Source organism: Oryctolagus cuniculus, chromosome 8 (assembly GCF_964237555.1).
Source record: "Oryctolagus cuniculus chromosome 8, mOryCun1.1, whole genome shotgun sequence".
Lineage (NCBI taxonomy): Eukaryota > Metazoa > Chordata > Mammalia > Lagomorpha > Leporidae > Oryctolagus > Oryctolagus cuniculus.
Window position 1 is genome coordinate 131,619,608 of NC_091439.1, and position 26,115 is coordinate 131,645,722.

The 26,115-nt window shown below is 46.1% G+C and overlaps 1 protein-coding gene across 2 annotated transcripts in view; it reads right to left on the reverse strand.

Annotated features, from left to right (window-relative positions):
- Positions 1–15,523, reverse strand: part of KLHL2 (kelch like family member 2) — a 121,526-nt gene extending 106,003 nt beyond the window's left edge. Inside the window, exons 1-2 of one of the 2 annotated variants that reach the window (XM_008273508.4) lie at positions 15,297–15,523; positions 933–1,058 (exon numbers count right to left, since the gene is read on the reverse strand). In XM_008273508.4, the coding sequence (XP_008271730.2) occupies positions 933–1,058; positions 15,297–15,322 (152 nt within the window). In that variant the 5' untranslated portion in view covers positions 15,323–15,523. The remainder of the gene's footprint in view (positions 1–932; positions 1,059–15,296) is intronic. The other variant, XM_070047275.1, reaches the window with a different exon arrangement.
- Positions 15,524–26,115: the final 10,592 nt, after the last annotated feature.

Here is a 26,115-nt window from a genome sequence, read left to right on the forward strand (position 1 = left end):
AACCCAAAAATCCAATATATTTTAATTTCAACATGTAATCAATATTTTTCCATTTAATGTGTTACATAATTTATCAAAAACAATTCTATAAAATATTAAAACATACATTTAAAATATTCAGCTATTTTAGAAATTAACCTTAATACCACTTCTAATGCCAGTGATCCTAGATAACATTAATAGGCCAACACATATCTCAATTTTCTCTTGAAAATGCCCCATCACTTTATACATTTACGTTACAAACACTGAGTCAAAAGCACATTTATTTTGTTGATAAATGGTCCTATATAGTTTTTTCTTTTCTTTAATCCATAAATTTGTAATCAATATTTTTTAAAGTTACTAATGAAATAGTCTACTTCTTGCTGCACTAAGTCTTAGAAACCCATTGTGTATTTTCCACTTACTGAGTGTCTCAATTCAAACTGGCAAAAGCTAGTTAGTTGTAGCTACCACATTGGACAGAAAAGCCCTACATCATCCACATTTCTGTTAAATTATATACTCCCTTCCTTTCTTTAAAAACTTGCAGGAGCAGGTGTTTGAAATAGCAGTTAAGTTAGTTGCCAGTTAGGACACAACAGAGTGTCTGGCTCTAATTCTCAGCACCAGCTCCTATCTCCAGCTTCCTGCCAATATGGATGTGGGAGGAAAAATTCATTCACGTATGGTTCCTGCTACCCATGGAGGTGACCTGGGCTGAGTCCCCCAAATCCAGCTTCAGCCCAGGCCTAGGCATTGCAGGCACTGGGGAGTGAACCAGCAGAAGGAAGATTTCTGTCTGTCTCTTAAGAAAAACAAAATTTACAGAGCCTAGGTTTTCAATGCCCCCTCTACCAACACAACAATGGGGAAGAGGGTATTACTCACGACCAACAACTGAAAAATAAAAGAGACCAGTTGTTACATGTACATTAATGCAATGATACCTTCTTAACTCGTTCATGACTTTAAAAGCTTTCTTCATATGCCACGGATTCACTGTCACAGGGCAGTGTTTTTCGGTACTATCATCTTTTGAATCGAGAGGTTTCTGATGACCCTGCTTTGTGCATCTGTACATAAAAAAAAAGAGAGAGAGAGAGAGAAATCATTAAAAATAATTTAGTTCCAGCTTATCAAACTACAGGAGACACAATGAATGCTTTCCTCCCCTACTTTCTTTGGAGAATGTCTCAATGACAGGCCAGCCTACTGTTAATACTAAGACACAGATCAGAACACTTCGTCATGGTCACTACAATCTCACCTAAACAGTTAGGGGTAATCACCTCCCTGGTGTCAGAGCCCTGTCAAAGATGAACACAGAAAACTCACTCAAAGTGGCTTAACAGATACCACCACATAAATATGCTGAGAAATGATCTTCTGTGTCGGAAAATAACTTGCTTTTCTATCTGCTATAGTCACACATCACCGACAAAGCAAGACAGGAGTAGGACCACACTACACATGAACTTCAGATACTTACAATCACATTTAAATTGAGCTCTCTGGCTGCAAAGGTACTGGCCCTTTATGCTGTGGTCCTACACTAATGAGAGATTAACCAAGTGAGCCAGTGTTGACTATTTACCATATGGCAGCCACTGTACCAAGTCATTTGCGTTCATCATTTGTAATCCTCTCAACACGCCCTGGGAACTAATTACCATTATTATCCCCATTTATCCAATGATGAAGTTGAAACAAAAAAAAAAAGTCTGGGTTGGGTGGTCAAGGGCAGAACTGGTAAGAATGTGGCCAATTTGCCTCTCCATCTCATTTTTTTCACTGATGTTCAATACCATTTCCTACACTCAAGAAGGGATATGTAACTTCATATTTAAATTTACAGTTTTCCATATTTAAATTTACAAAGCTGTATTAGAATTACTACAGAATTATTCTTTTAAGACTTGAGGGGCAAAAAATTAACAAGTAAAATCAAGGCACCATGAAAGGATAGAGAGAATCAACTGCAAATTAATGGACACAGGGGGCTTTTTGAAGTGATGGCTGCACAATTCTAAATTTACTAAAAATAATTGGATTGTGCAATTATAATGGGTAGACTTTATGGTATGTAAATTACACCTCAATAAAGCTATTACATTTTTTAAAAGGTACCAAATTAAGCCTAAAAAACCATACTTGTAGGAGCAAGCATTTAGCCTAGCAATTAAGACACCCACATTCCCAATCATAGTACTTGGATCAGAGTCCCTTCATCGGCTCCTGACTCTAACTTCCTGCCAGTGTGCACCCTGGGATTCAGCAGCTGATGGGTCACATAATTGGGTCCCTGCCACCCACTTGTGAAACCCAGACTGAGTTCCTAGCTGCTAGCTTCAGTCCTAGCCCAGTCTCAGCTGTGGTGGGCATTTGGGGTGTGAACCAGTACATGGAGGTATCTCTCTCTCTCTGATGAATAAAATTTTTTAAGTTATAGTTGGACTGTACATATATCACGCTAAAAACAAGCAATCATTTATTGCTGTAAGTCTCTTCCTTTCCCAAATCATTTCTGAAAGGATGGTTCCTTTTTTCAATACTATACTACCATTCACTAATGCAATTAGCAATTTTTTTTTAGTGCTGATAATCTACTAAGCACCATCCTAAGAAACATGGAATACATTAGTGAATAAAACAAAGACCCCTGTCATCACAGAACTTGGAGTCTAGTGGGGAGAAGGGAAAGGCGAGAAACAGGAGTGAAGTAGATGGCATCTTAGAAAACATGGGAAAAAGAAAAAGTAGGGCAGGGTGAAAAGAGAAAGAAGTGTGAGGTGTCCCTTGTGGAGCACGTCGGGAGAACTGAGGCTGAACAGAAGACTGGGATGGGGCTGAGAACGTGGAGGTGAAGGAAACCTCGTTACACCATGTGACTGGTATGGCCAGAGCAAGGGGAAGAGGGACATGCAGACCACACAGGGCCCTGGAGGACACTGTGAGGGCTTTGGCTTGCACCTGGAGTGAGGCATTGCAGAGACGTGACACAACCCAAGTCGTGTTTCTGAAGGCCTGCTCTAGCTGCTGGCTCGGAACAGTCTCTACGAGTCAAGGATGGAAAAGGGGTAACTTTTAGGAGGCTGTCACGGTAATACAGTAAAGGATAACTGGCTCAGAACATTGTCACAGCGGTGAAGGTGATGGTAAGTGGTTGGGCTCTGGATATTTTGAAAGTATGGCTAACAAGATTTGCTGACAGAATGGAAGTGCGTGTCAAAAAAAGTCAGACTGACTGAGTTTCCATTAACCTGGACTGGGAAGGCTGCAAGTAGAACCTATCTGGGGTAGGAAAAGCAAGAGTTCCGTGTTTACACACATTGGCTTAAAGATTTCAGGCATCCAACTGAAGACATCAAATCGTAAGATAAAGGTTGGAGTGGAGAGAAATATATAGCTGGAGATAAAAACTGGGGGCTCACTGTTTACATGGAGGTGGAATATGAAGCCAGGAAACCGGGACACTCAACGTTAAGGAGACCTTATCCTTGCTCATTTCCTGGCACTAGCTGAGGCACCTGATTCTGTGAGCGTTTGCCCACTAGCAGTGGAAATCAGTTCTATTGCCTCACCACTTCAGAGTTTTCCAAGGGGCCTAAATGATGAGTGGCACAAGGCAGCGCCTCCAGCGGGAAACCCCAGAGCTGCAGTGGGAGGAAGAGGGCCTCTCTATTCCCTAGGGCTTCTTGGTGTGTGGGCATGTGTGCAGAGGACAAGCTACATCTGTCTAGAAAAGAGAAAGCAGTGTTAGGTCTAGAAGCAGACAGGTGAGAAAACAGTCACACCTGAAAAAGGATGCTGGGAAATCTCTTTACAAAGATACCTCAAAAAGTTCTTGAGGGAAGGAGGAGGGAGGAGGGCTGGCGTCACTGCCTAGTGGGTAAAGCTGCTGTCTGCAAAGCCTGCACCCCACATAGGAGCCGTTCCAGTCCTGGCTGCTCCACTTCCGATCCAGGTCCCTGCTAATAATGCCTGGAAAAGCAGCGGAGGATGGCCCAAGTGCTTGGATCCATGCACCCATGCGGGAGACACAGAAGAATCTCCTGGCTCTGACCTGGCCTAGCCCCAGCCATTGCAGCCGTTTGAGGCGTGAACAAGCAGATGAAAAATCTCTTTGTCCCTCCCTCTTCCTGTAACTCTTGCCTTTTAAATAAATAAATCTTTTAAAAAACGCTTCATGGAGGCGGGCATTTAGCCTAGTGGTCAGGATGCCCACATCCCATACTGGATGGAGTTCTTGGGTCTGATGCCCTGATCCAGCTCCAGATTCTGGTTTCCGGCTAATGCAGACCCTTTGAAGGCAGCAATGATGGCTCAAGTGACAGGGGTTTTGCCCCAGCTCCCAGCTCCTGGCTTCGGCTCAGCCCAGTCCAAGCCATTGCAGGCATTTGGGGAGTAAACCGGTGGGTGGGAGCTCCCTATCTCTCTCATAAATAAAATACAAATAAAACTTTTTGTAGAAAAATGGAATTAAAAGGTAAGTTTATTTTGGTACAAAAGATTTCTCTGAAATCCATGCATAATTTTTTCATAATACACATTTTCCATGAACTTTTTGAAGAACACTTATAGTATAAAACAGATATTCTCATCTTCATTGTAAAGAAAACAGTGGGAAATCGGGCAAAGGAGCCCTCTTGTAGACATATAGATCCATACTCACTTTCTGACCACACACACTGGATGTCCACACATATAGCAAGATAGTGATCCTTATCTGTTTCTAGTTTAATAATTCAAAGGTTCAGACAGAAGGAAAACACTATACTGAGGATTAGAAGAGTTTCCAATGCTCAGAGTGGAAGCAGCAGCGACTCTGCCCTCAAAAGAGTATCTTCTTTAAGAGTCAGAGTGTTTATATTTGCTTAAGAAATGAGGAATTAAACTGCCTGCATTACAGAATTAACCACCACAGCTGCCGCACCACAATCAATGCTCGGATCCGTGCTCTCTGGAAGCTGTTTTCAGCTCCCGCTTTCTCTCATGTGCTCCAAAAACTCTGCAAGGAAAGACTTTACTCAAAGCCTTAAAAGAATACGTAAGAAATCACACTGAATTTTCTTCTCACGCGTTCTCTGCACCCCTGCTGCACAGGTCTATTTTCAACACGAACGTCCTTTCTATGACTTTCCATCCCCTACGTGGCTTTGTGTTAGATGGCCTCTCATTCAGAAGCAGAACTGAGTAACACAAAATGACGCATCACTTCTAAAACCATAGATGTGAAAACTGCACACACTAGGAACAAGTGGCTAAGTGGGAGGTAAAGGCTTGCCCTTCAAGCCATCCCGGGGAAGGCCAGTTACACCTTCTCCCTCTTTCCCTTCTGAAGCCAACAGCCAGCCTTTTCCAGAAAAAGCTTCTCATTCTAAGAACTGTCTCCTCTAAAGGAGACCTTTTCAAGCGTCTTTCACCTTTAAAGTCTTTTCCAACTCTACGCTACAACTAGCCTTGCAATTATCCTACAGCCTATTGTGATTCAAACAGCTTCTAAAGTGGCTGAGGTGTCCCAGGCTTCGGATTCCACGCTTGGGACCAGATAATCCCAAAGCCCTCCTTCAGCCACTGACTCCTGCAAATTCCCAACCATGGGCAAGACTGGCTTCCCACGTGACGTGACAAACTGCCGAAGAACACACAACTCGTGGTACTAAGTTCTGAGAGGAAGAAATTAAAGTCTCCAACCACTTGTCTCCCTCCAATGGCCAAGATTTCACAACCCTCGCAAACGTTCAAACGTAGTGCAACCATGCTGAGGACGCCTGAGCCATCAGGTGCACTTTCCCTGGCTATTTATTATTTGCTTCAGAACAACGATCTTCAATGGGGAGCAGAAGGATCTGAAGACCCCAAGTGTTTTTCCAAACCACGTGAAAAGTCAGGCCAGCTCTCTGCACCTCCAGAGGCAGGGGTGACAGGCAGCTTTGCTTGAATAAAAAAAGAAGAGAAAAACAAAACAGGTGATGTAATATGTCCCACCACCCACTTCCTCCCACCCCAGGACAATTCTCCCAGATTGAGAACAAGGACCTTAGAAAATACAAGTTGTTTTTGTTTTTAGGGTTTTCTTAGTGGAAACAATGCTACAATTCAGGGGAATAATGCAGCTTCAAAAATTAACAGGGGATCAAAGACATTTCATGTTCCTGACACCACTACGTGGCCCCTGCGTGGTCACCACCATCTCTGCTCTCCCCTCTGCCTGTTCACCTCAAAGGCAGCGCGACTCCCCTGCCTGCAGTGAGTCACCCACCATTACTCACAAATTTCTGCCAAGTTCGCGTCAGCAGCTGTTGTTTTCAAAGTCACCATCCAGTGCTGTACTGCTTTGAAGTTTCTCCATTACTTTATAATATTTTTTCTACTTCCCTGCTGTCTTCCCAGCTACGCTTGCCTTCTGAAGCCACGTCTCACCAACACTGCTGCCACACACATCCAGGGTACCCAAAGTGGAGATGCAAACGTGACTAGTATTTTAACATCCTCTGCTGGGCCACTCCACACTTTTTATAACACTCGGACACGCCTCACCTCAACCAGACCACCACACTGCTCAGATGCTGCAGGAGTCAGCGACCTTCTCTCCTGCAAACGCACTTCAGTGGGTGGCAGGGCCGAAGTTTCAGCTTTTACAAATAACTAAAGGCAAGGAAACACATTCTGCAAATTTCCTTCAAGTCTTGGGAATTTAAACTTTTGTTAGGTATGGTGCCAATAAACTAGCTGTAATCTATACACATATGGCTATATTATCAGATAGATTATACTTTATAAAAAATATTAATGTCTGCCCTACAGTCCTATAAGAACTTGGAACACATCTTCAGTATGTAAACCTCTGAACTGAATATGAAGCATCTTATGAGACAACAATAAACTCCCTATCCTGCGCTAAATCACAGAGCACCTTACAGACAGTATCATTACAAAGCCACTGAATACTTCAGAATGTAATACATACATGGTTAAAAGCTATAATTGCAATTTCGTTGATGTGGAAAAGAAACCAGAAAACCTAGAAATGCTCAATTTTACAAAAATGGATCAGCAGTTAAAAACCAGAACCCTCAACCCAGTGAAGGACAGGGAGGGCCACTACACACCACCCCTGTGCTCCCCCATAACTGACTGCGTGGCTGTGTGGCTGTCTGCTAGGTGTCGGGCGGAACACTGGCAGGAGGCGGGTGGTTGGGAGGCTGAGGTGGGGAGGTCCATGGAAGCAGGAGTATAATTGCTCTCTGATAGTAGAACAATAGAGCTGTAAAAAGCTCCCCTCAGTTCCACTCAGCTCTCTCCCTCTTTCCCTCCCACCTACATGACAAGCACAGCACAATCAGGCACTTTTTGTCCCTGACAGTGACTTACCGGGAAAGGGACTAGGGTAAAAGCGTGTCTTATGCAAGATCAATCTTTTAGAGAGCATTTTCATTTCTTTATTTATCTGAGAGGTACAGTTACAAAGAGAGGGAGAGACAGAGAGGTCTTCCATCTGCTGGTTCACTCCACAAGTGGCCCCTATGGCCAGGGATGGGCCAATCCAAAGCCAGGAGCCGGGAGCTTCTTCCGATCTCCCACGTGGGTGCAGGGGCCCAAGGACTTGGGCATCTTCTACTGCTTTCCCAGGCCACAGCAGAGAGCTGGATCGGAAAAGGGGTAGCTGGGTCCTGAACCGGCACCCATATGGGATACCAATGCCACAGGTAGAGGCTAAGCCTGCTACGTCGCAGTGCCGGCCCCTAGAGAGTATTTCATAAACAATTAACAAAGCACTGTCAGAGGCTGGCGCTATGGCTCACTAAGCTAAGCCTCCGCCTTGCGGTGCCGGCACATCGGGTTCTAGTCCCGGTCGGGGCGCCGGATTCTGTCCCGGTTGCCCCTCTTCCAGGCCAGCTCTCTGCTGTGGCCAGGGAGTGCAGTGGAGGATGGCCCAAGTGCTTGGGCCCTGCACCCCATGGGAGACCAGGAGAAGCACCTGACTCCTGCCATCGGATCAGTGCGGTGTGGCGGCCATTGTGGGGGTGAACCAACGGCAAAAGGAAGACCTTTCTCTCTGTCTCTCTCTCTCACTGTCCACTCTGCCTCTCCAAAAATAAATAAATAAATAAATAAAAACAAAGCACTGTCAGAGCTGGGTATCTGTGAGATGCTCAAACAGGGAAGAGAAGGTTGACCCACTTCAAACAGCCCCATGTCTTTTGCCACTCGTGTTTCTGACCTTTCTTTTGCCTCTTTTCCTACTACTGCTAGTCACTAAGAGGGTCCACTACTGGTCACTATGAGGGGCAGCAATCTGACTTAGCAGTTCTGAACACTGGCCCACATTTTCCAGCACTTGAACAAAAAAGGACTACAAGAGAAGCAGGATCAGGAAGACTGGAACTGTAGTCTTGCCTGTGCCAAATACTAACAAAGTGACCTTGGGTCAATCACGTTCTGTCTGGGCTTCAGACAGTTAATTACAAACGTTAGTCTACAAATAAGTCTGAGTGTGAGATGTAACACAAATGTCAAAGGTATTCACTTTACCTACTAATGTCAGAGAACTATTATAAGCATTCAACACTATATGAAATTATAGTTTACAAAGAAAAAATGTTGAGGTCAGGAGTGAAACTGAATAAGCAGATATATTCTTACCAATACTGTGGGCCTCCCTCATTTTTAATTGTAACATTCAACTCCAAATTATTAGAAATACTCAGAATGAGAACAGCTGTGATAGGTATTTTCTACCTAAATGCCCACCGCATGCCTTGTTCTAGGCAGGGTGAGGGGTATCAGTGAGGGAGCAAAAGGACCCTTCTGCAGTTACTGTCTAACTGGGAGGCCCTCATGTCCCAGCCAGCACACAGGTGCAAGATTACTGGCTCCTGATTAGAAGACACTATAGGAATGCAACAACATGCTGGAATGAACTGGAATAAAAATTAAAGACTTTGTGAAGGAAATGGGGCTCCAGCCAGCCTCCCAGGAAGTCCACACTGCTTTAACCAGGGACAGGAGGATGGAAGCGTAGGAAAAGGACAGACAATCCCGGCAGGCCTGCGATAAGGCAGGAGACTGAATCACACGACGACCTCAGATCTAGAAGGTCAAAATGTCGACAGGTTGTGACTGCCGGAGGATCTGGTTCTGACAAGTCACATCATGTGACTCTTAGATGCTAGAGGGTAAAAGAATAGGTGACTGAAAGGTGAGGAGAGAATACACAGAGTTCAAAGGAGACCACTGGAAAAAAGTCAGCATCGAGTGATGAAATTCATTCACCACAACGGGGACAGTGACAACAGATACTTGAAATCAAGACTCGATAGTCCATGGGGACCAGTGACACGTGCAAGACGAAGAGAGACAAATCAAAGAAAAGAATAGTTATCCCACTGAGTAAGTAGAGCTAATTAATATACAGTGAAGTCAGTCTGAGAACAAAGATTTGAACTCAGTTTTAGACATGCCATGTTTGAGCTATGAACTAAAATCAGAGCTCACTCAAAGCTCAGAATTCAAGACCAACGCACAGATCTAGGTCTCAGACTTCAGATACAAATGGAGGCCGGCGCCGCGGCTCAATAGGCTAATCCTCCACCTAGCAGCGCCGGCACACCAGGTTCTAGTCTCGGTAGGGGCGCCGGATTCTGTCCTGGTTGCCCCTCTTCCAGGCCAGCTCTCTGCTCTGGCCCAGGAAGGCAGTGGAGGATGGCCCAAGTGCTTGGGCCCTGCACCCCATGGGAGACCAGGAGAAGCACCTGGCTCCTGCCTTCGGATCAGCGCGGTGCGCCGGCCGCAGCGTGCCAGCCATGGCGGCCATTGGAGGGTGAACCAACGAGAAAGGAAGACCTTTCTCTCTGTCTCTCTCTCTCACTGTCCACTCTGCCTTTAAAAAAAAAGATACAAATAGAGCCATGAGTTGGGGATTAATCATTGAAAAGACTTGGCACAGCCTACTTCTGCTGCTCATAAACAGTACTAGAAAAGAAGTCATCAAAGACAAAGAAAATGATCCAGATAAGAGTCCCTGGTTTTCCCAATCATGAATAAACTTTGGAAAGTAACTTATCCTTTATTTCCTCAGCTGGAAAAAAAAAAAAAAAGAAAGAAAGAAAGAAAAGAAAACCCTACAAACCCAAGAGACTTGCATTATAAGATTTTTGACCAGATTAATACAATAATGTAAATCACATTTAGCAATGTAGAAACTAGAAGAGGAAAACAAAAGTGGTGTCATGGGAAGCAAGGGTTTGCTTTTCAAGGCAGATCAGTGAAAGGAACATGTCAAAGGAGTAGTTTAGCAAATGCCAATCGCCTAAAATGTAAGACAGTACAGTGTATAACACACAGGAAGTATTCTGTTCTACTCATTAGAGCAATTATCTCACTGTGCAAAGAAGGGAAGAATGTCTGCACTTGCTGTTCCCTTTACCTTGTAAGCCATTCTCCCTTTTTTTTTTTTTTTTGGACAGGCAGAGTGGACAGTGAGAGAGAGAGATAGAGAGAAAGGTCTTCCTTTGCCGTTGGTTCACCCTCCAATGGCCGCCGCGGCCGGCGCGCTGCGGCCGGCGCACCGCGCTGATCCAATGGCAGGAGCCAGGAGCCAGGTGCTTCTCCTGGTCTCCCATGGGGTGCAGGGCCCAAGCACCTGGGCCATCCTCCACTGCACTCCCTGGCCACAGCAGAGAGCTGGCCTGGAAGAGGGGCAACCGGGACAGAATCCGGCACCCCGACCGGGACTAGAACCTGGTACGCCGGCACCGCTAGGCGGAGGATTAGCCTAGTGAGCCGCGGCGCCGGCCATTCTCCCTTTCTAGACTCTGCTCAAACACCTAAATACTCCCTCATCAGGACCCTATCTGAACTCTCACTCTCTGCACTTTGCTACTCTCTACTCCCTATCCTGCTTTAGTTTTCCTTAGAATATTCACTACTATGAATACATTATATATTATATACTTAGCTATTTTACATATATACATATATAAATATTAGCTGTTAGTTTCAATCATGAAGAAAGACTTTGTTCTGTTTTCTGAGATACCTCTACAACCTGGCCATAGTCAGCATTTAATAAGCACGGATTTAAAAGAAGAACCCAAACTGCCTCATCACCAGTGGTAACCATATCTGGAATCTGGAAGAAGAATGACAGAAAAGCAACTGAAAGGCATAAACTTCTGGCGGATCCTAGGAAGTCCAAGGCTTTTTACAAACACTCCTAGCGCAAATCCACGAGTCATGAGTGAGCACAAGCACCACCACTATTTACTGAATGCCTACTGTGAGACTTGAATCAGAAACAAGACGTGTGGGAGGGAGGTCTGTGATCTTCCAGCATCAGAAATGTTTCAGACCACCACATACACATTTCTTGTTTCCAGACTCCACCTCTCAAGTTCCCAAGTGCATCCCAGAATTGAATACACTTCCTTCAACACACATGGGTCCCTATGTCTCCTCTCACCATTATGCTGTGGGCCGTTACTGCTCCTAAATGTTTTAAACATCTTTGTCTACCACGCCTATGATGTAAGAGATGTCCAATTCACATGGAGGACTAATTTAAAAAAAGCAAGAATACACCCCAATGCACTTTATAAAAGACAAGCAAATGAACACTGGCATAACCTGTCCCGAAGTTCTAAATCCAAAGTAATCCACTCCTTAGAAGAATGGAAAACATCAACGGGTCCAGTAGTTGGCAAATGTTGGGCTTCAGTGAATTTTCTACTGGTCTGTAACAAAATGAAGACAGTGTAAAAAGTTTCCAAAAACTGTATTTATTCAACTCAAGGACTCGCCTTCAGCCAGATGACGTCTCCTTATTTTTGAGGAAGAGTATTAAACACCCTTTCTTTCATAAAAAGATTGTGATGGTTGATAATTATTATCTTGTCAATAATTCTTTTGACACAATCAAAAAAACTCAGCAATTCTATATTGAACTTTGTTTTCATTTTACAGGTCAGTGAAGTCCAAAAATCTGAGAACTGCTGCTCTAAGCCAACCAATCTGCTGCGTAAATCCCTTAGAATACGGTCAACAAGTTGTCTGCCTGTGAGTGAACACAGCTGGTGACGAGTCTCCAATCATGTGAAAGCACCAGGTGAAAAATCATGGTTGTAACTGAGGCCTAGTTTTGTGAAGGCCAAGCAAAAAAGCGAGGCCTGTGGGAGTATGCCAACTTGTGAGAGAGAAGCCAGTAAGAAAATCAGGGCCAAGAAAACTGCTCAGGGAGGGGAGCTCAGGCCTTCAAGCCTTCCTCCAACTTAATGATTAGGAAAATCCTTATACAACGACTACAAAAGTTACAATATGTAAAACAGTCCTGAGGCCAGGGCTCATCAGTGTAGATAGCTCCACTTAACCACCTGAAGTTTCTTTCTAATCTACACCTAATTTTTAGTTGCACAGCTTCTGGGTCTTGTCAGAAGCAAATGTCACAGTGTCTCAACATCACCCAGACCTCAAAATGCAACAGAATCTAAATGCCACATATACTTCAGGATGCAAAAAGCAGTAAGAAGAAATATAAAGTCCAACAAGAATCAATATGAGATCAAAAAGGATGGGGAGGGGAGGGAGCATGTTGTGCAGTGGTCACGTTGCTGGCTGGGATGCCTGCATCCCATGTTTGAGTGCCTGGTTCAAGTCCTGGCTACCTCTCCTTCTGATCCAGCTTCCTGTTAATGCACACCTGGGAGGTGGCAGATGATGGCTGAGTCCCTGCCACTCCCGTGGGAGACTCAGACTGAATTCTGTACTCCTGGCTTCAGTGTGGCCCAGCCCCAGCTGCTGTGAGCATTTGGGGAATAAACCAACAGATGGAAGATCTCTCTCCATATTTCCATGTCTCCACGACTCTCCTCTTCAAGTAAAGACACCCCTCTTCAAGTAAAATTAAACCAGTGGATGGAAGATCTCTCAGGTGTGAGGACAATGTAAACTCGACTAGTTATTCACAGAGAAGTACCAAGCAAGTGCTCCAGCCCAGCGCCAGGCAGAGACAGCCATTCAACAGCTGCCGACCGAATGAATTCATCGACAGACATTCACACACACACGACCAGTCCTTGCTTTCAACCACACCACCCAAGACACTCTTAAGTCCAGGTCAAACATCTTGTTTTGCATTAAAGCTCCGACTAGACACCTATCCTTGTGAAAATCCGAGTTTTTCCCAATAACTTACACTGGCCTCAGTCTTGTTCCAATCACAACAGTGAAGCCCCTTCCCAAAGATGCTGCCTGTATTTCTCAAAGCCAGCACCCTCAACCAGGCAGGCAGGAAGTTCAAGGGCGTGGAGGCAACTACGTCAACAGGTGAAGGGGAAGTGGGGGGGCCTTCTGATCTATGGAAAGGTAAATAACACTACAACAAACTCTGGAATTAAGGCTACAATCAAATAAAACCTATTTACATCTATCACTAAATGGATGTGCAGAATTATAAAACAAATCTCCCCAACTTCAGCCACTCGTGAGCGAAGGAAGCGTTAGCAATTCTCTCACCCATGCTGGCACCCCGGGTTTGTCACGGTATCTCAGCCTCTCATTGTTCCAGCAGTACTGACGGGGTCTCAGCACCCAAGAACTGGGCTGGACACCAAAATCAGGATGGGCTGATCTGCCCTAGCTTCAGTCTGATCAGTATTTGCATACACACATCTATTGCATTTGTTTCTTGCTTCAGGTTAAACCACTCGCTATGCCTTTCCTCCCTCGCGCCAGAGCCTGCTTTGTCCACACCCTTCTTCTCACCTGCATTCGAAGACTCCCCGTTCCTCCCTGTAGTTCCTTGCACTACAGAAGTAAAAAGGGACTGCAGACAACTGCCCCAAAGGGGGTGGCCGGTGTACTACAGATGAGGTGCCCACATGTTATCTATGCCATGCCGGGCGTTGTCTAGAAATACAGAGAACACATCCAGCCATGAGCACTCCCGAGCGTGTGCACAATGCTGATGCTAACGACCCACCATCACGGTCCCTCCGACCTGCTGAAGGGGAGGACCAGACCACAGAGCCCTCAAAGGCACCGCAGTCAAGGAGCGGCTGAACCTCCGCTGCTTCCATCAGCAGAGGAGGGTCAGTGCAAGAGTCTAAGCATGGCCTCTCCAGATCCCCATGACCTGTTCCACTCGAGCTAGAAATTCTGTAACGTACTTTCAGAAACTGCAGTTCCGAATCCCATTAGTTCTCCTAAAAGAAACGACATCAAAAAATCTTTTCAGCCCAAATCGGATTTTCCATATTTTGGCTGGAACTCGGCCAAATAACCACAAGAGGCTGGTGCGGTATACAACTGGCATGGAGTGAGACTGGCCAAATCTAACTGAAAAAAACGGTAAGGCTCCATGAAACAGCTCTCAGAGAAAGGGACACTGTTCCTTAGAATGAGACTGCCGGCGGTTTGAAAAGTCAAGATTCAAAGGGCTCTTGTTCCTTCACAAAGGTGAAACTCAGGATAGCACATCAAAATGGAATTGCTCAAAAACTCCTGGGGATTGACGGCCACACTTCTACCAAGATGCTAAAAAAATTAATTAATTTAAAAAACCCTTGTACTGAATAATGCAACAATACCTCCCACATAATTCTTCAGCTGCTATTATTTCTAGAAAGTAATTCTGTTTGCAGCTAGCTGATCCTAACCGTGCTCAGGTACCAAGGAAATAGACACCTGTGCCTGGCAGGTCGCTACGATACTCATCCGCCCAAGGTGCCCAGGAACCAGAAAATGCTCTGATTTCTGGATACAATCGTCTGCAGCGCCAGGTAAGAGGTCACATGCCCTAAACGGCCGCGGCTCGTCCAGCGAGTGACGGACAAGCTCCCGGGATATCAATGTTGTCAGAAATTCGGGGGAAGCAGGCAAGCAAGCAAGCAAGCGAGCTCGCACTGATTCACCGAGACACCGGGCATCTGGTACTTTCCAGCTTCCTCCTTCCTAGGGACTCCGCGCATCCCACAGCCATCGCTCCGAAGGACGCAGGCAGCCCGTGCGTTCCGGGGAGGCAGCCACAGGACAGACGGCGGCCCCCGCGCACCGGCCCATCCCGAATCTTCCATCCGCCGGGGATCGGGAAGACACCCCCACACCACCACCACCACCACCACCAGCACCTTCCCGGGGCTCCTGGGCAGGGCGCTAAGTCCCCGCCCGGCCAGCGCGAGTTTCCGCCCGCGTCCACCTCCAGGCTGCGGGCACCGCGCCTCGTCACGCCCCGCATCTCCCACCTCCCGCGGGGCCCCCGGCGGCTCCGCAGCGGCGCGCGTGGCCGCAGCGGCACAGCCCGCCCGCTCACTCACGCGGCAGGCAGCGGCGGCGTCTCCATGGTGGCTCCTCGCGGGCTTCAGCACGCAGGCACCGACCGCCGCCGCCAGCACCATTCCAGCCGCGGACGCCGGCACGGCCCGCCCGCCGGGCTGCGTTCCATGCGCCCCGGAGGGGGGCGCCGCGCTCGCCTCACCGCGCGCCACCACCTGCGGCGGCGGCCCCCGCGGCCATGGCCCGCTCGGCCGGGCGCGCTCCGTCTGCCTGCGCGGCTCCCGCGCTCGCCCGAGTGCGGGGCGGACGCGCGGGCTCGGCCACTTCCGGGTTCGGCCCCGGCCGGCGCCGACGCCGTGACGGGCCGGCGATGCGGCCTCCCGCGGCGGCCGCGGACCCTCCCTCGGCGCCGCCCCTTCCTCCTGCGGCGGCGGCGGCTGCTCGCGGGGGCGGGCGTGCCCGGCGCGGGCCTCGGGGCGCGGGGGCTTTCTGGAAGAAGCGCGGCGTGAACGCTCGGGGCTCCCCCTGCGCTGCTTGCCGGGCGCGTTCCCCGGGTCCTCTGATGGTTTGCGCCTGTGCGGGGATGGGGGGGACAAGGGAGAGGCAGGCGCCCCCAGCCTCTGCCTGTACACGTGGTGAAACTGAGGCAAGCAGCCTGTGCAGCGGCTGTCGCCCGAAGCTGGGGGGGGGGGGGTCTCTCCTCGGCTTGGGAGCCGCTCCCTGGACAAGCGAAGTGAGCACCTCGGTAGGCAAGATCTGGGGACAGGGAGACAGAAAAGAGCAGAACCGAGTCTGGGCTTGTGGAGCTGTCCGCGTAGACGGGGCAAGAGGACCTGGAAACAGGGAAGAAAAATAAGAGGGAGCGGTCAAGGGAGGCCCCTCCAAAGCTCGGAGACAGAACAACGCGAGCCTTGAGTAAGGCCGAGAAAGCCGAGGGCAGAGGGCAGGGCTGCCTTGTTGAGGAACTGTTTTAGGAAGCTTGGTGGGCCCGGCGTGCCCGCTGGCATGGCAGCACCTGGGCACTGGGTGGGGACGCGAAATCTCCGGGCCCAGCTCAGACTCGTCAGGAACTCTGGAGGCGGGGCCCTGCTGATGTGTGCAATACGCAGCCCTCCCGTTTGAGACCCTCTGTTGTGGCCCAAGCTGGCTTGAGGGCAGAAGCAGCTGGAAGGAGCGCTTGGGGAGGGCCAGGGCACTCAAACCCATAGAGGCATGCTAGGCTGCAGTCAGGGATGGGCCTCTTGTGAGATGAGAAGCAATTGGAAAACTGTGAGCAGCTAGCCCGGGTCGTGAAAACGATGACTTCGTGGTCAGAGCCTCAGCCTGCAACAGGGGCAGCCCATATGGACATGGGTATCGGTTAGAGACCCAGCCGCTCCACTTCCAATCCAGCTCCTTGATAATGTGGCTGGGAAAGCAGAGGGTGACCCAAAGTGGGAGATCCCAGGAGACGCTCCTGGCTCCTGGCTTTGATCTGGCCCAGCCCCAGCAGTTGTGGCCATTTGGGGAGTGAATTAGCAGAAGAAAGATTTCTGTGTGTTTTCCCTTTTTTCTCTGTACCTCTGCCTTTCAAATAAATATTTTTTTAAAAAGATGACTTGGGATATCTTAAAATACTGCACCAATAAAAACGGAGAACACAAATATATAAAACGTAATTGGCAGAATGTTAATTTTTGAGACCATGTGATGATGGGTACTTAGGGTTGGTCATAATTTATGTATTTTGTGTGAATGTTTTTAAAAGTAATACTTAACTTTGTTGGTGTATGGACGATATACAGAGAGAAAGTAACAAGCAGTCAGAGAGATTAGCCTCACTGGATGAAAACCAAGGATGGCTGGACTGGAGTCCCAGGGGTTGGGGGCAGCTTCTCAGTGTAGAAAATACTGCATACAGGGGTCAATGACAGATGAGCTTGGAGTTTAAGAGAAAGCGTGGAGTCAGGGGTGACCCTGCAGGTTTTGGCTGGGCTCTGGGGAGAATGGAGCTGCCACTTACTGAGATTGGAAAGATTAGGAAGGAAAAAAACGGGAGTGGGTAGTGTTTGTGAACACGTGAAGTTGGGTATAGACAGTTCCATCTCTGTAGCTGGGAAGTACATGGAGTATGAGGTTGTCAGTATACACCTGATATATAAAATCATGGGACTCATGGACATTCCCTAGATACTGTAGCCAGAGAGAAGAGGACCAAGATGTGAACCCTGAGGCACCCAACATTTAGCAAGTAGAATTATGGGGCCTGTGCTGTGGTGTAGTAGGCTAAGCCCCCACCTGCAGCACCAGCATCCCACACCGGCACTGGTTTGTGTGCTGGCTGCTCCTCTTCTGATCCAGCTCTCTGCTTATGGCCTGGGAAAGCAGTAGAAGACGGCCCAAGTATTTGGGCCCCTGCACCTGTGTGAGAGTCCCAGCAGAAGCTGCTGGCTCCTGGCATCCCATCAGCCCAGCTCCAGCCTTTGGGGCCATTTGAGGAGTGAACCAGCAGATGGAAAACCAGGCAGATACCAGCATGTATTCTAACATGGACTAACTTTTCTCTATTCTGGTGGCACTACTGATCCACCATGCATAGGATGAACACAATGAGTTATTTCTCTAGTATAGTTGTTTTGTTTAGAGCCAAAATAAAAGTTTCTGCTTGATAACACTATTGTAAGAACTGAATGAAACAATCTATGTAAAACAAGTATGAATTGCATGTACTTAATAAATGCTAGTTGCTACTGTTATTTCTACACATTTCTGTGACCATTAGTTACACCTGACTCAAGAACTGGAGACAGAATTGGAGACTGTAGTACTAGAGTCAGAAGATATGCACCCATGTAGATTTAACCAAACTTTCAACTTGACTTCTTTCTGAGTGCAAGCTGAGCAAGCAGGCATAGAAAACCAGCCATTTTAGGAGATCTTTCAGGAAAAAAAATAATGTCTTCTTGTAATGTTATAATATTTTGTCATGACACCCCAAAATAGTGTTGTATGCACAAGTGCATACTAAAAAGATGGAAATGTGTCAATCTGACAAGCAGACCCACACTTCAAACCACAGCCCCCCTCACATCTTCCTCTAGGTTAATTTTGGCTGTCACAATTCTTTGCTTCTTAAGGGGTGCAACTAATCTAGCATGCTAAATGTCACCACCGACCTTTGTTTTTTTCTCTACCACCTCCCATTTGTAGGTTCCACAAGTGGACTGGAATAGGGTACCCTTTTACTCACATACAAAACCTTCAAATTTTCATGAAAATATGTACTGTAAAAAGTTATGTATGGATTTCAATTTTTACACCAAAATAAACTTCTCTTAATTCCGTTTTTTCATGAATATTTTGAAGTACTATTATGCACTTCACAGAAGGTTGAGATCTTAAAAAAGTCCGTCCGTTTGCTACATTGTTGAAATAAAACCCTTGAGCTATATTAATAGTCATAGTCTAAAGCTAATGTAAGTGACCAGAGGTATTGCTTGTAAAGAAGATGGAATGACACAGATGAACAAGTACATGATAGCAGCAGGTGGCAAAAATTACTTGGATTGAGCTGAAATCAGACACCGCAATAAAGCTAATAACATGACATAAAAGACACAAACACATCTAACGGCAAAAATCTGGGTACTAAGAATTGCTCCTGTAAAGAAAAGATGCGATTTCATCAAAGAACATAAAACTATTAGATCCTGTGTCTGTAATTCTTTCCTATGTGAAGATGACCAGTGTGAAAAGAATCACTCATTCAAAAATAGGCACTAAAGAAGATGGCGTCCTTCTAAAGTTGTATTTTCTATCCTGAACAGTTGGTCACAAATGCATTTCTTAAGTTGCTTTTCTAAGTTAGGGCTTCTGCTTTTATCCTTTGGTTTGGAAGCAGCTCTGTGTACTTGGTATGTGATGAAGCATTTCAAAGAATTCTTGTAAGACTTTGCTATTCAGCAAATGGATTTGTCAACCCATTAAGGTGTTTATTACAAGCTTTGTGGTGTCAAACGGGCAGTGTGAGTGTTCTCCTCCAGACTAAAAGAAAAGCTTTAATGGAAGGAGTCCTTTCTTTTCCTGAGTCTTCCACTTTACAAATGCTTATTGTAGTCTTTGAAGATGCCGACTTTGCTTCCAGTACAGCATACCTGCCCATTTTCCTACATCTGAGGTTCCTGGAGAAACAAAGTCAAATTGTTTGCTGCAAAGTTTAATTGGAAATTTGTTAAAATTAGTACAGGAAGTATCCAAAAATAGTTTCACACTCCTGAATATCAGGTAAACCATTTCTCTGTGTGTGTGTGTGTTTTTTTTTTTTTTAAGAAAAGGAAATTTGCTCAATCTATTTTTGCTTGTATATAGTTCCATGATATGTACTTATGTAGTCCGGTGATGTAATACCTTATTCTAGAATTATCCAGGACTGAACATCCTTCTACACAATCAGCAACGCCGAGGGGAAGGAGAAGCAAATTCTGAGTAAATTATGTGGAGCATCGTCAGCTCGTTGTCATTCATCTCAAATTACACACTCACGCACACACAGGAAAGCTCCTACCCACAGCTGATGTCTGTCCATCACAGCTAACTAGCAATAGCACATCCCTAAGCAAAACTGCGAGGTAGGTTTGTCTTGGTACTCTCATTTTCCCCACTCTGTTCTTTTTCTTCCTGTTAGCTTCAGTACAACTCTCACCTCTGACCTTACCTTATCTGTGTAGGCACACAGAGCTCCAGTGTCCTCTCTCTCTCTATCCCTAACCAAACTTAGAAACCATCTGATCTAAGGGGCAGGAGTTTGGCACAGCGGTAAGTTTTCTGCTTTTGGTATGCCTGCATCCCACATCAAGGTGCTTGGTTCTAGTCCTGGCTACTCCATTTCCAAACTGGCTTCCTGCTTATGCACACCCTTGCGAGGCAGCAGAGAGTGGCTCAAATGTTTGGGTCCCTGACACCTGTATAGGAGAGCTGAACTGAGATCTAGAATCCTGACTTCAGCACTGGCTGTTGCAAGCATTTGGAAAATGAGCCAGCAGATAGAGAACCTGGCCTCTCCCCAACCCCACTTTTTCAATAAAATGAAAACAAATATAAAAACTTTTTGTCAGAAGAAAGATGTAGGTAAAGCCACCGCTGGTAACACCAGTATCCCATATGGGTAAGATTCATGTCCCAGCTGCTCCACTTCCAATCCAATTCCCTGCTCACAGCCTAGCAGAAGCAGCAAAAGACAGCCTAAGTGCTTGGGCCCTGCCACCCATATGGGAGACCTGGAAGAAACTCCTTTCTCCTTGCTTCAGCCTGGCTCAGCTCTGGCTGTTGCTGCCATTTGAGGAGTGAACCAGTGGACGGAAGGCCTCTTTCTTCCTCTGCCTCACACTCTACCTCTATAGCTCTTTCAAATAAAAAAAAAATTAAAAAAAAAACACAAAAAACAAAGAAAAGAGGGGCTGGTGCTGTGGTGCAGTAGGTTAATCCTCTGCCTGAGGTATCAGCATCCCATCTGGGCGCCAGTTCGAGTCCCAGTTGCTCCTTTTTTTTTTTTTTTTTTTTTTTTCAGATACAGTTAGACAGCAAGAGAGAGAGAGACAGAGAGAAAGGTCTTCCCTCCATTGGCTCACCCCCAAAATGGCCGCTATGGCTGGCGCTGTGCCGATCCGAAGCCAGGAGCCAGGTGCTTCCTCCTGGTCTCTCATGCAGGTGCAGGGCCCAAGCACTTGGACCATCCTCCACTGCCTTCCCAGGCCACAGCAGAGAGCTGGACTGGAAGAGGAGCAACCGGGACTAGAAACCAGTGCCTATATGGGATGCCGGCACCACAGGCAGAGGATTAACCAAGTGAGCCAAGGCGCCGCACCCCCCACTGCTCCTCTTCACATCCAGCTCTCTGCTGTGGCCTGGACAGCAGTGGAAGATGGCCAAGTCCTTGGACCCCTGCACCCGCATGGGAGACCCAGAGAAAGTTCCTGGTTCCTGGCTTTGGATCGGTGCAGCTGCAGCCATTGCAGCCAATTGGGGAGTGAACCAGAGGAGGGAAGACCTCTCTCTCTGTCTCTCCCTCTTACTGTCTATAACTCTAACTCTCAAATAAATAAATAAAATCTTTAAAAAACAAAAAAGAAAAGAAGAATGATCCAATATCAGTTAACAGGATGATTGGTGGATTCTACTTTAATAAAAATAGCTCTTAGACATGGAGTAACTCTCTATTGGTATTATTTTAGCTAAAAAACAGCTTCATACTTGTTCCCTATTATGTATTCCAGTGCCTTCCACATGATTTGAATCACAAAAATTGTTGGCAACATTTTTCATTAGTGGAGGAATTACTGTATAACACCCTAAGAGAATGCTTCACTTTGCTAACAGATAATGCTGAATATAGGAGAATAAAAAATATTATTCTTAAACTCCAGATCTTCTGAAATGAAACCTCTGGGAGTTTGTACTACTTGTTCAAATTGTTCACATGATAATGTAAAAAGATAATTTTTGAATTCCCACATAAATCCCGAAGGTTAAGCCCCAGCCCAAGTCTTGGAATTATTTTTGCAAGTGTGGACCCTTTGCCAAGCAATCCTTTCTGGTTCTTAATCTGGTACTAGTCAGCTTCTGGACAGAGAAAGACATGTTTAATGCAGGATATATGTGGTTACTCAATTCCTGAGGCATCCATATTTCTTCATTTTCCTTGTTGAGATCTTGGTAATGATCCAATCCAAGAAATAGAATTGGATCCAGCCTGCATATGTATGAGAGCTATTCTTCATTGAACTAAAAATGAACCTGAGCTGCCATTTTGAAGGCTTTGTTAAAAGCCAACTAAAATTAAATCACGGGAAAAATATCCCTCATCATATTTTCTGAGGCAAACTGATTCAAACTAATCTTAATGGTATTATAGGAGAGTACATCAAAAAGTTCATGAGAAATAGAAGTAAAAGATAACTTTAGAGGTGGGCACTTGGCCTAGTGGTTAAGACACCCATGCCCCACATAAAGGTGCCTGGATTCAATTCCTGAATCTGAATCCCAATTCTGGATGGTCACTATCTTAGCCCCAGAGCCTAGTAAAGTCCCTGGTACACATTAACACTCAACAAATAATGCTGAAGGAATGAATTGGCAACAATCAATGCATTTATTTCTGGGAACATACATCCCAACTCAAATTCAGGTAGTGTGCATTTGAACAGACACATACTATGTCCACATATTAATTTTTATTCTTTTTACTTTCAAAAACATATAAACAATGCTCCCCGGAAATAAGGGAGGCATGCAGAAATTTTCTATTTTAGTCAGTTAATCAGATAACATTTACTGAATGCTTTCATTGATGAACATGCATATAGATGAGTTGGTAGTGTGGTTTGATGGGAGGAACAATATAAAGCTTAAGGCAAGGATCTTTCATTAAGATATTTGCAATCAACTTCAGACACATAAAAAATAAGAAAATCCAAGGCAGGCATTTGGCCCAGTGCTTAAGATGCTGATTGGGATGCCTGCGTCCGTAGTGGGATGCCTGCGTCCGTAGTGGGATGCCTGGGTCCGTAGTGGGATGCCTGCGTCCATAGTGGGATGCCTGGGTTTGAGTCCCAGCCCTGCTCCTGATTCCAGGTCCCTTTTACTGTGGACCATAGGTGACAGCATTGATGGTTCAAGCAGTTGGGTCCCTGCCACCAGCATGGGACCTGGCTCCTGACTTTAGCCTGGCCCAACTCTGGCTATTGGGGGCATTTGGAGAGTGAACCAGTAATTGCAATCTCAATCTCTTTCACTCTCTCTCTCTCTTTTTCTCTCTCTCTCTCTCTTTCTCTCTCTCCTGCCCTCCATTTTCCTCCATACCTCCCCTTCAAATCTCAAATAGAAAAAAAGTAATAAAAATGAAAGTATATCCAACATATTGAATAAAATTAATTTAAAAATAAGGGATTACTAGTAAGATACTGACTGGACCACTTAAGGAAAAGAAAGAAGGGAATATGTTCATTGGGTGGTAAAGGGGTGGCTGGTTTTAGACAAATGATTCTAGGAACAGAACACCAAGATACAAAACTGACCTGCTAATGTTAAGGTCAGATTCTTGGGATCACTGAATAGATTCTAGGCTTTACATGAAGCACATAGTGATTGCAGGAGTATATGTGTCCCATTAGTAGAATAAGTATAATCAATTTTGTGACATCGAATGTGTCCTCACGTTGGGGTATAGAAGCAATGACAAATGGGAGGTGCAGGAACAAGGAAGATGAGCTGGGATACTACAAGAGTTCCTGTGTGATGAAAGCTCAAAGCAGCGTAGTGAAGGATCGATGAAAAAGGAAAGGCCAAACAGCAAAGCAGAACGAGCCGAACTCGAGGAATAACGGGAGGTCAAGGGAAAGAAAATAAACAAATATTCCAGCAAAAGGAACCTGAAGATACGATGAATCCATCACAACAAGAAAGCGCCATGGGAGAGACGATAACTTGTGTGGTTACAGGCCTGCACTGTTGTCAGAAACAGCAAAACAAGCAGTAAGTGTCCGGCAGGAAGTTGTAGAGAAGCCAGGACAAGGAAACCAGCTCCAGAGATGTAATCGTTCTCATAAAGTTCTTGGTGCCTGAAGAAACTGGAAATGCAGCTCTCTGGGGTGAGCTACTGTGTTACTGCATGAAAACCCTCTGCATGTTCTCCACATTTCTCCCTGCCTAGATTAGCCTTCCAGGTGGCCTTTATAATTAACATTTTGAAGAATCATTGTATTTTATTTGAAAGGCAGAATGAGAGTGAGCAAGAGAGAGAGAGAGCAAGAGAGAGATCTTCTATCTGCTGGCTCACTCCCCAAATGGCTGGGACTAGGCCAGACTGAACCAGGAGGCAGGAACTCCACCCCACTCTCCCATGTGGGTGGCAAGGGCCCAAGAGCTTGGGCTGATTTCCCCTGCTTTCTCAGGCGCATTAGCAGGGAGCTGGATGTGGGATGCTGGTATCAAAAACAGTGGCTTAACCCACTGTGCCACAATACTAGCTCCATTTTGGTTATTTGATTTATTGTATTTTATTTGAAAAGCAGAGACAGAAAGAGAGGCAGCAACAGAGAGAAAAAGAGACTTAACTTTTAGTTTTAAAAAATAATCAAATAATACACAAGTATGTTCTCACCATAAAAATCCAAACAACAATGCAGAAGTCTCCATTTACATCTCAACCAGTCTCCTCAGAAGTAACACATGTTAACTATGTGTGTCCTTTCTTTTTCTTTTCTTTTCTTTTTTTTTTTTGGACAGGCAGAGTGGACAGTGAGAGAGACAGAGAGAAAGGTCTTCCTTTGCCGTTGGTTCACCCCACAATGGCCGCTGCGGCCGGTGTGCTGTGCACCGCGCTGATCTGAAGGCAGGAACCAGGTGCTTCTCCTGGTCTCCCATGGGGTGCAGGGCCCAAGCACTTGGGCCATCCTCCACTGCACTCCTGGGCCACTGTAAGAGCTGGACTGGAAGAGGAGCAACCAGGACAGAATCCAGAGCCCCAACCGGGACTAGACCCAGTGTGCCGGCGCCTCAGGCAGAGGGTTAGCCTAGTGAGCCACGGCGCCGGCCTATGTGTGTCCTTTCAAACATTTTTCTTTTATTTTTTTTTTAATATTTTCTTCTTCTTTTTTCCCTTTTTTATTTATTTGACAGATAGAGTTAGACAGTGAGAGAGAGAGACAGAGAGAAAGGTCTTCCTTCGTTGGTTCACTCCCCAATGGCCGCCACAGCTGGCGCTGCACCAATCCGAAGCCAGGAGCCAGGTGCTTCCTCCTGGTCTCCCATGCGGGTGCAGGGCCCAAGCACTTGGGCCATCCTCCACTGCACTCCCGGGCCACAGCAGAGAGCTGGACTGGAAGAGGAGCAGCCGGGGCTAGAACCAGCACCCAGATGGGATGCTGGCGCCGCAGGCGGAGGATTAACCAAGTGAGCCACAGCGCCGGCCCCTCAAACATGTTTCTATGCAGTTGCATGCACACTTGATCCACAAAGAAATATACTAAGGGTGGGCATTTGGTATAGCTGTTAGGATTCACCACCCCACGTTGGAGTGCTGGCATTTGAGTCCTGGCCTGCTCCCAATTCCAGGTTCGTGCAAATGCGCATCCTGGGAGGCAGTAGATGAGGGCTCAAGTAGTTGGGTTCCTGCCACCCACCTGGGGACCTGGACTGAGTTCCCAGCTCCTGGTTTCACTCTGGCCCAGGCTCAGCTGTTGCAGCATTTGGAGAATGAACCAACAGATCTAAGATCTTTCCTCTGTCTGCCTTTCAAATATATTAAACAACAACAACAACAACAACAACAACAACAAAAAGAAAGAAAGAAAGGAAATGTGTGCATTTGTTTGTTTTGTGCAAGTGGCGTCAAGCTCTGCGGTAGCTTCAGCCCATTAGCAGCTGCTAAGGAAGCCTTACTGCCAAATTGCTATAGCTGCGGGGAACCAAGCAGGGAGAGCTTAGCTGCCAGTTGCCAAGACATCCAGGGTTTAAACTGATACAAATTTCAGGGAAGACTTTGGACATCAGAAGATTGACTAATGCATTAGGTTAAACAGTACAAGGCTCAGGTGGATACTCCATTGCAGTTTAGAACCACAGCCCCTCCCTTCACAACGCACCCAGTCTTTAGAAATCTTACTTTTACTTCAGTCCTTAGGGGGCAAGATTAAAAGCCACTAGGTGCCCAGTAAAGATTAGTTTTTTGCAAGTTGGATTTTAGATTGCCAGAAATCTCAGCATATCTAGAGTCTCTATTTTTTCCATTTCTTTTGTTCTTATCTTCATTTTTTTCTTTCCATGACTTTTCACTCCAATTGCCTCATCCAAGATGACCTTGGGAAATCTGAATTGTGATGGATA